The sequence below is a fragment of the Eriocheir sinensis genome, chromosome 9, assembly GCF_024679095.1.
Source record: "Eriocheir sinensis breed Jianghai 21 chromosome 9, ASM2467909v1, whole genome shotgun sequence".
NCBI lineage: Eukaryota > Metazoa > Arthropoda > Malacostraca > Decapoda > Varunidae > Eriocheir > Eriocheir sinensis.
In genome coordinates this window covers 23,407,540-23,417,539 of record NC_066517.1, presented here as the reverse complement: position 1 = coordinate 23,417,539, position 10,000 = coordinate 23,407,540, and the positions used below count along the sequence as shown (strand labels likewise).

The 10,000-nt window shown below is 52.0% G+C and overlaps 1 protein-coding gene across 9 annotated transcripts in view; it reads right to left on the bottom strand.

The window, feature by feature from the left end:
• Nucleotides 1–10,000, bottom strand: part of LOC126996209 (ecotropic viral integration site 5 ortholog-like) — a 123,424-nt gene that overhangs the window by 60,656 nt on the left and 52,768 nt on the right. For 4 of the 9 annotated variants that reach the window (XM_050856519.1, XM_050856521.1, XM_050856529.1 and 1 more), the window contains exons 1-2: nucleotides 6,896–7,095; nucleotides 4,078–4,488 (exon numbers count right to left, since the gene is read on the bottom strand). In XM_050856519.1, coding sequence (XP_050712476.1) covers nucleotides 4,078–4,488; nucleotides 6,896–7,080 — 596 coding nt within the window. In that variant the 5' untranslated portion in view covers nucleotides 7,081–7,095. Of the gene's footprint in view, nucleotides 1–4,077; nucleotides 4,489–6,895; nucleotides 7,096–7,976; nucleotides 8,351–10,000 lie in introns of those variants that run through there. The other 5 variants (XM_050856520.1, XM_050856522.1, XM_050856523.1 and 2 more) reach the window with 2 other exon arrangements.

Below are 10,000 nucleotides of genomic sequence, written 5' to 3'. Positions count from 1 at the left end.
TCTCTCTTTTCCTTCATTTTCCTTTTTTTTCCTCCATTCTTAGTTTTCATACTTTTCTCTCCTTCATTCTTCCCCTCCTCCTCTTCTTCTTCTTCTTCTTCTTCTTCTTCTTCCTCCTCCTCCTCCTCCTCCTCTAATTAATATCTCTCTCTTTGCTTCCATGATTTTCCCTTCCTACTTCTTTCTTTCCCTTCTCCTCCTCCTCCTCCTCCTCCTCTTTTCATCTCTCCTCTTCAGCATCTCTCTCTTATTCTCTCTCCCTCTCTCCTCTTCACAGCATCCCTCACTCTCACTTTTCTCTCCAAGCCTTCCTCCTCCTCCTCCTCCTCCTCCTCCATTTCTGCTTTTTCCAGAAGATGTGAAGGAAACTTTTTACAAGGCTCCTCCTCTTCTTCTTCTTCTTCCTCCTCCTCCTCCTCCTCCTCCTCCTCCTCCTCCTCCTATCAGACTTCTTCGCTTCTTTTTTTTCTTTCCTTCAGTAGTTATTATTGTCAACCTTGAAGTGTGTGTGTGTGTGTGTGTGTGTGTGTGTGTGTGTGTGTGTGTGTGTGTTCGATAAAACAAGAGAACTAAGCTTTCCTGTGACAATGGAGGAGGAGGAGGAAGAAGAAAATGGGAAAAAGGAGTGAAATTGCAGAAAGAAAACGAGAAAAAGAAAAAGAAATGGGAGAAGAGAGAGAGAGAGAGAGAGAGAGAGAGAGAGAGAGAGAGAGAGATTTCATTACAGTAAATTGCTTCATACTGTCTTTTGATACTGGAGTCTGTACCTTCCTCCTCCTCCTCCTCCTCCTCTTCCTCTTCCTCCTCCTCTTCCTCTTCCAGTTACCTCCTCCCCATTCCTCCCCCTCATTTTGTTGTTTCTCTTCCATTACGCTCCTCCTCCTCCTCTTCCTCCTCCTCCTCTTCCTTCCTCTCCCACATTTCTCAAACTTTAATATTTATCACCCAAACACACGCTTCTGCTGTTTCTTCTTTCCTCCTCCTCCTCCTCCTCCTCCTCCTCCTCCTCCTTGTTTTACCTCCTTTCGTGTTGTGGGAAGGTAAGGCTTTTTTCCTTTGAGAGAGAGAGAGAGAGTGCAATTAAGAGCTACTGTCTGGCGTTAACACAGTACACTCTCTCTCTCTCTCGCTCCTTCATTTTCCTCCTTCCTTCCAATAAACTCACTTCAATTTTCCTTCTCCTGCATCTCAATTCCTCTCTTATTCCTCCTCCTCCTCCTCCTCCTCCTCGTCCTCCTCCTCCTCCTCCTTTTCAATTCAAGTCCTATCTCCGGCTCCTATGTCCCTTCCTTCCTTCCTTCCTTCCTTTCCTCCATTCTTATTTACTTTACAAACATGACCAGTTCTCAAATTTTACCTCCTCCTCCTCCTCTTCCTTCCTCCTCCTTCTCCTCCTCTTCCTTCTTCCCTTCCCCTCCACACACAAAAGCAAGGACACAATCGAGACGCAGTCCTTCCCTCCTCCACTTGAGTTACCCTTAAAATTACTGGAAAGAAAATGGGATGTCAACACTAGCCTGCACTCCGTTTTCTTTGCCTAGTAGTGGTGTAGGTCAGACAACTATGAGACTTCTTTTTAGGTCTCTCTCTCTCTCTCTCTCTCTCTCTCTCTCTCTCTCTCTCTCTCTCTCTCTCATGTCGTAGAGAGAGTGGCCATTCCCATAAAATAATTAGCTATGTATTTAGTTCCATCAAGAAATTTGCATGAAACAGGTTGCTGGCCACGCCCGAGAGAGAGAGAGAGAGAGAGAGAGGGGGATCAGTCACGGAAGGAAGGAAGGACGGGAGGAAAGATGACGAGAGAGAAGGAAGGAAGGAAGGGTAAGTGAATGAATGAGAGGAGGAGGAGGAGGAGGAGGAGGAGGAGGGTATAAACTGGTTTCTCTCTCTCTCTCTCTCTCTCTCCTCCAAAACTTCCGGTCCTGGCTTTCTCTTCTATTCTCTCTCTCTCTCTCTCTCTCTCTCTCTCTCTCTCTCTCTCTCTCTCTCTCTCTCTCTGGCAAAATTTTCCATGTTTTTTTTTTCATTCATTCATTCTTTCACACACACACACACACACACACACACACACACACACACACACACACACACACACACACACACACACACACACACCTGACCCCAATTTCACCTGCTGGCTGCATTTCCACCACCTCCACCACCACCACCACCACCTCCACCACCTCCACCACCATCACCACCATCATCATCACGAGAACGTCACCTTAATTTCTCTAAAAGCCTTCCCCTGGCATGTCAGATTCGCTTTGCTGCCCCTACATACAGAGAGAGAGAGAGAGAGAGAGAGAGAGGATGGTCATAGTCTCTCTCTCTCTCTCTCTCTCTCTCTCTCACCTGGAATAGCGCCAAGGGACCATCACAACCTTGACCTCTGACCTAACTTGACCCGGAATCACAGAGAACAAATATAACGGCACTCTCAAACGTGACCTTAAGTTGACCTCTGCGTGACCTACACCCCGAACACCACCTCCACCTTTTCCCGTGACCTCTGACCTAAAGTGACCATTGACCCCCGATGACCAGCGTGACCTTGCCTCCCCCCTCTCTCTCTCTCTCTCTATCTCTCTCTCTCTCTCTCTCTCTCTCTCTCTCTCTCTCTCTCTCTCTCTCTCTCACCTAGAAGCCATTTAATTAGTCAGCTGTTTGTTTATAAAGGTAAGATGTTTTTTTTTTCATTTTTCTTTCTTTTTTTTCACTTCTTCGTTTTTCTTTTTTTCTTCCTTTTTTTTCCTCTCTCTCTCTCTCTCTCTCTCTCTCTTCTTTTTCCTCCTCTCCTCCCCCTTCTTGTTTTCCTCCTCTCCCTAACTTTTCCTCTTTCCTCTCCCTTGTTTTTCTTCTCTCCCTCTTTTTCCCTCCTCCCCTAACTCTCTTTTCTTCTTCCTCTTCTCATACCTCCATTTTTATCTCTTATACCTCTCTCTTCTTCCTCCTCCACCTCCCTGTTTCTTCCTCCTCTCCCTTTCATACCTTTCCTCTGCTTACATTTTCTCTCCATTTCTCACTATCTTTATCTCTCTTCCTCCTTCCCTCCTTACTACCTCTCCATCTTTCCTCCATTTCTCTCTTCATCTCTCTTCCTTCTTCCCTTTTTCCTACCTCCCTATCCTTCCTCCATTTCTCTCTTCCTCCTTTCCTCTTTCATTTTTCCTCCATCTCTCTTCCTCCTTCCCTCCTTCCTTCTTCCCCATCTTTCCTCCATTTTTCTCTCCATCTCTCTTCCTCCTTCCCTATTTTTTTTCCCTCCTCATCTTTCCTCTCTGCCTCACGACATTCCTCCATTAATCTTTGTTTCCTTCCTCCTTCCTCTTTTTTTCCTCTCTCTCTCTTTTTTTCTCTCTCCCTTTTTGTACAGTTCCCCCTTCACACATTGTTCCCATTCTTTAGCGCTGGTGTCAGACTTGTAAACACACACACACACACACACACACACACACACACATCACGAAAGGTTTCAATATACGTGAGTGAGTATGCGTGTGTGTGTGTGTGTGTGTGTGTGTGTGTGTGTGTGTGTGTGTGTGTGTGTGTGTGTTTGGCTCTTGCGTCAACACCAAAGCTGATGTTTCATTCTGTCTCTCCCCAAAAATAAAAATAACAATAATAATAATAAATTCAATTCCAACTGAGCTTTTTTTTTTTCACGAACTCGACACGAAAATCAAACAACGAACCGAGTCAAACAGATGAATAGATAATGTGTGTTTTTCTTTTTTTTTTTGGGGGGGGGGGGAAGAAAACATACAAAATAGAGGTTATATCATAGTCTGTGTGTGTGTGTGTGTGTGTGTGTGTGTGTGTGTGTGTGTGTGTGTGTAAATTGATTTCGGAGCAGAAGAGATTGTCCGCTTATTTGGCATTCAAGAGGGTGGCACGTGTGTGTGTGTGTGTGTGTGTGTGTGTGTGTGTGTGTGTGTGTGTGTACATAGGATGAGGTCTGTATACATGTGCGTGAGTGTGTGTGCGTGTATGACTGTGTGTGTATGAGTGTGTGTATACAGGTGTGTGTGAGTGTGTGTGTGTGTGTGTGTGTGTGTGTGTTTCCTAGGGGCTCACCTGTTGGCCTCCTCGAGCGCCGCCAGCAGCTTGAGGTCGTCGGCGGAGGGATCGGGCTTGGCGGCGAGGGTAGCGGCGGCCTCATTGTTGTTGTTGATGGCGTTGTTGTTGTGCTGCAGGGCCACCTCGGAGGCGCTCATGGCGGCGGCGAGGTCGTCGGGCGAAGGCGGACCCCCGACGCTGGACGAAGAGCTTCTCCTTGACGAGCAGAAGCTGGAGGCCGAGCTCTTCCGTGAGTAACTGAGGCTGGAGGAGGAGCTCTTTCGGGACAGACTGATGCTGGATGCTGAGCTTTTCCGGGAGGAGCAGAAGCTGGATGCCGAGCTCTTCCGGCTGCTAGCGAGGCTGCTGGCGGAGCTGAACCCGCTGTCCGACGCTGCCCCACCGGAGTCCTCGCTCTCGCCCTCACATCTGCAAGGACACAAGGAAGGGGGTTACTGGGAGTCCTAGAGATTCTATTAAGAGTTCTATAAGTCCTAGTGAGGGTCATAGTATTTGAGTTTTTCTGGAAATCTGTAAGGACGCAAGGGAGGAGGTTACTGGGAGTCCTAAAGATCCTATTAAGGGTTCTATAGAGTCCTACTGAGGGTCATAATATTGTCTTTTTTGAGAATTATGTAACGACGCGAGGAAGGTGGTTACTGGGAGTCCTAGATATCCTATTAAGGGTTCCTACTGAGGGCCATAGTATTGAGTTTTCTGGGAATCTGTAAGGACGCAAGGAAGGTGGTTACTGGGAGTCCTAGAGATCCTATTAAGGGTTCCTACTGAGGGCCATAGTACTGAGTTTTCTGGATATCTCTAAGGACGCAAGGGAGGAGGTTGCTGGGAGTCCTACTGAAGGAGTCCTATTGATGGTCCTAGTATTGAGTTCTGGGTAAGTTTTATAAGAAGTTGTATTGAGTCTAAAGGGTTCTAGAAGGGTCCTGTTATGAAGTCCTTTTGGGGAATCTACAAGAACACAAAGGAAGAGGATATTGGGAGTCCTAAAGATCCTAATGAGTCTTGTAAGGAGTCCTATTGAGGGTCCTAGTATGGAGTCCTTCTTGGGAATCTTATGTACTCGAACTTCCTTTCCTTCCTAAACAACAATACCTTTTCTCCTTCCTCCAATCATCTCCCATAATCATCCAATCCTTCATTCCTTCTTTCTCCTTTCTTTCTCCTCCTCCTCTAACTCCTTTTTTCCTTCATAATCTAACACACCTTTTCTCCTTCCTTTTACCATCTCTTTCCTTCCTTCTTTCTCCTTTCTTTCTCCTCCTCCACTCAGGCGAGCGCACGAGTCTCCCCAAATGGCACAGGTAATGGAACAGGTAAGGTTGCAATGTGAAAAGAGGGAAGGGAGGAAGGCAAGGAAGACGAGAGGAAGATAAGGAGGGAGGGATGGAGGGAGGTAAGGAGAAGAGAGGAGGGTAGGTAGGAAGGGGAGGAAGGGAGGTAAGGAGGGAAGAAGCACACCTGAGCTCTTGTTACCTCCGTCCTCCTCCTCCTCCTCCTCCTCCATTACCTCACCTCTCTGCACCCACCCGTCAGCTTCCCACGCACCCATATGACCCCCCACCCCCACCCCCCGCCCGCCCCCTACCCCCCACACACCCACACCATGCCCCGCCCAGCTCACACCCCGCCCCGCCCATAGAGTCGCGTTACCAGGGCATAATCACTTAATGGATACTTAATGGACACGTGCAGCGGCCCAGACAGACACCCACGCCGCCCTGGGTTGGTATTCCCAGACACCGCCTCCGCCCCTCACATCAAGTCATCAACCATTTCCAAAGGTCAAAAATGGAGGTCAACCAAGTTTTGGGTTCACGGTACAGAGGAAGGGTCAGACTACCACCAGGGTCATTAACTACCCTTGGAAATGCCTAAAACTTCTACGAAAACCAAATATAACCATCAACACTTCCCAAAGGTCAAAAAAAGGTGTCAGTCGAGTTCTTGAGAGAGGTCAGTTTCCAAGGCCAAAATAGAAGATCAGTCAGGTTCTAACCACCAGGGTCATTAACTACCCTTGGAAATGCCTAAAACTTCTACGAAAACCAAATATCAATCATCTGGTTCTAAATTCAACTTCTAATGAGTGTTCTTTTAGGTTCACGGTACAGAGGAAGGATCAGACTACCACCAGGGTCATTAACTACCCCTGTAAAAGCCCTAAAACTCCTACGAAAACCAAATTTGTGTTCTTAGGAGCAGAAATGTTTAGTAATATGACCCCTGAGTCCTTGGAAGGGGCGGGGCGGGGCGTAGGGGGCAAGAGGGGGGAGGTGAGGTAAGGCGGGTCTCCTCTTCGTCGGAAACTGCACCCAAAACCCATTCATGTATTATTCAGGAGGGAAGGTGCGACGGCGTGGCGGCCCAGCGACACTTTACCCCGACGCCCGACACCCGACACCCCCCGACACCCGACCCCGCCGCTACTGCAGGTGCGGGCAGGTGTCGGGTGGCGGAGTGACCCGACCCGCGGCAGTCAGGGTCATGAGGTCATTAAGGCGTTGATGTAACAGGTGGCGTGACGTGCGTGTGTGGCGGTGGTGGTGGTGGTGGTGGTGCAGGGTGGTGCATGACGGTGCGTGGTGTGGCGTGGTGGTGACAAATGAATGGTGGTGGTGCGTGATGGTGATGACTGCGTGGCGGTGATATCGGCGCTGGTGATGATTGAATGGTGGAGGCGGTGGTGATATAAAAATTCATGGTGGTATGTGAGGAGGTGATAATGGAGGAGGAGGTGGTGGGCGTGGTGGTGCGGGCGTGGCGGGCGTGGTTGTGGGTGCACACAGGCAGGCGTGGCGAGGCGAGGACCACCTACTCCAGGTTACTATTTTCATCGATCGTGCGGCAGGTCGTGGACGCCCGGAGCAGCCGCGTCACCCTCGCCGCCGGTGGCCCGAACTCCCGAGGACGGCGCGGCCACAGGGACTCCTCCAGGTCCGGCGAGTCTGGCTCAGCCTCCGCCTCGGGGGCCCCGCCGCGGCCCACACACTGCAGCAGCATCACACTGAGGCGCCGGGCGTGCGGCCACCACCGGCGCCCCGCCACCCTCCCCCGCGATCAGCTGGCGGTCGTGCTCCGCCCCCGCGGCCAGCATCACCACCGCAGGGATGCGCGGGCCGCCGCGCCGCACACGCGGCCCACAGGGCGCCTCCACACACAGGACAAGGCGCCTCCACGCCAACACACAGGACGCGGCGCCTCCACGCCAACACACTGGGACACACGCCACACAACACCTACCACGGCCGAGGCTCGCCGCCGCCGCCCCACACAACGCGCCGCGGCCCTGGAAGGCCAGCAGCCCCTGGCCGCTCGTCCAGGCGGCGAGGCGAAGTGGCGGTGTGGTGACGCAGCTCTCCGCCAAGGCCGCTCACAGCATCACGACACCACTGATCCAGCTCTCGCTGCTGCTGCTGATACTGCTGGTGGCCGTAGCCGCGCCCCGGCCGCCGCCCAGGGCTCCTCGGGCCAGTGGCCGCGGCAGGAACACTCGCAGGCCAGCGCCGCGACGCCACGCACAGAACACACCAACGAGCCCGGACAGCGACGCCCCGTCCCCAGGCTTCCAGGAGTGACTGTTGAGGGCCGAGCTTCAGCCCCACGGCCCGCCGCCCCCCGCCTGGTGCGACGCGCGGCTCCCCGCCCCCCCAGCCAACCCTTTCAGCGGTGGTGGATGTGCCTGGGCCCCGCTGCCTGCTGCCCCGCACAGGGCACGAGGCTCGGGGCACACACATGTTAGGGCGGCACCGTCCCACGACGGTGATGGGTCCTGCATCACCCAGTCCCGACCCTCGCCCCCCCGCCCTTCCCCCTTCCCCCCTCCTCCCAGACCCTTTCCCAATAATAGGACCCCCCCAGTCCCCCGCCCCCCTCCCGCCCGCACACCTGACACTCACACTGTCTTATCAGATGCACTAAAGACTAATACTGATATAATACTGTCATGGTGCCGGGCACGGCCTGTCAGGCGGCATCGCGGCTCTGGCACCGTGGCCACGCAGGCGCGGCGCGGCGGCCGGTCGATGCCGCCACGTCCCGACGGCCCGGCGAGGCGGCGGCCGCGGCCTCGGCCCCGACACGCGGGCCCCGCCGAGTGTACCCCGCGGCCCGTCGCGGCCACTGGGGTTCGACGCCCACGCGTCCCCTCGGGGACTGTTGCTGCCTCTCGCCGCCCCCCGGTGAACCGGCCACGGCGGGGATTTATCGCAGCGCGGCCACGGCCTCGGGGATGCCTCGACACCCTCCGCGGGGGCACGGGAGGCTGGCGGGGCGCCGTTCATCTCCACAGCCTCCACCACCACCACCACCGCCACCCGTGCATCACCACCACCACACCAGCCATGCACCACCACCCACACACCACTCCACCACCTCCTCTCCCCTCGCCCTCACCCGTAACACGTCAGATTTCCCCTTCACGCCCCAATATCCACCCGCAACCCCGACGACCCCTCCCCCACCCCCTTCACCCCCCGTCAGCAGGAAAAAACAATAACAGCAATTTTCATCCGTCAGCCGCGGCACTATTGGGGGGCTGACGACCCAGACTGACAAGGCGGCTCAATGCATCCCTCTCTCTCTCTCTCTCTCTCTCTCTCTCTCTCTCTCTCTCTCACGCCGTGTTGTCGGGTTTAGAGTAGCGAATAAGACCAGGAACACAAAGGAACGGTCTCTCTCTCTCTCTCTCTCTCTCTCTCTCTCTCTCTCTCTCTCTCTCTCAGAAACACGGTCGGGCATTTTTTCCCCATTTCCCGCCAAATTACCCTAAATAGGCACTAAAATATTCCCTAATTAGTATGCAAATGGACGCAGGAAATAAAATAAATATCCCCGTTATTGTTATTATTATTATTATTATTATTATTATTATTATTATTATTATTATTATTATTATTATTATTATTATTATTATTTCATTTTACTTTCTCTCATTTCTCATTAACAAAACATAATGATCGCTATACTATTGTTTCCTCCCTCCCACTTTCTCTCCCTCCCTCCCTCCTTTCCTCCCTCGAGACAGGCTACGTTGAGAGGAAAATTAGTGCAAATTACCTCCTTTCCTCCTCCTTTCCTCCCTTCCAATATCATCTCCATTCCCTCCCTCCTCCATTTCTCTCCCTCTCCCTCTCTCTCTCTCTCTCTCTGCTTTCCATTCTCGCTTTCACATAATTTACAGCCGCGCGTGTGTGTGTGTGTGTGTGTGTGTGTGTGTGTGTGTGTGTGGGTGTGTGTGTGTGTGTGTGTGTGTGGACAGGTAATGAGAGAGCACAGGTGTGTCATAACAAAGGTGAGAAGAGGAGGAGGAGGAGGAGGAGGAGGAGGAGGTGGGCGTTAAACTGACCAACTCTCCCCTTTAGAGAGAGAGAGAGAGAGAGAGAGAGAGAGAGAGAGAGAGAGAGAGCACCTTTAGCCACAGAAACCAATGGACACAGAATTTCATGAGGTGGATGTGAGAGAGAAGGAGGAGGAGGAGGAGGAGGAGGAGGAGGAGGAGGAAGAAGAAGAAGAGGAGGAGGGAGAAGAGGAAACCAGGAAAAGATGAAAAGAAGAAAAATGATCGAATCGGTAGAGAAGAAGAGGAGGAGGAAGAGGAGGAGGAAGGGATGGAGATAAAAAAAAGGGAGGGGAATATGATAACAATGAGAGAGAGAGAGAGAGAGAGGAAAAAGTATATGCAGCGACCGAAACTAAATTGAAAAATGGATTTCCCTTAATTGTAAAAAATGCTCTCTCTCTCTCTCTCTCTCTCTCTCTCTCTCTCTCTCTCTCTCTCTCTCTCTTGACAATATATTATGCGTTCCCAAATTTGGCATCTAATCCTCCTCCTCCTCCTCCTCCTGCTCCACCTCCACCTCCTCCTCCACCTCCTCTTCCTCCATGTAATTTCCGGTCGGCGGGTCATCAGGTCACGTTCCCA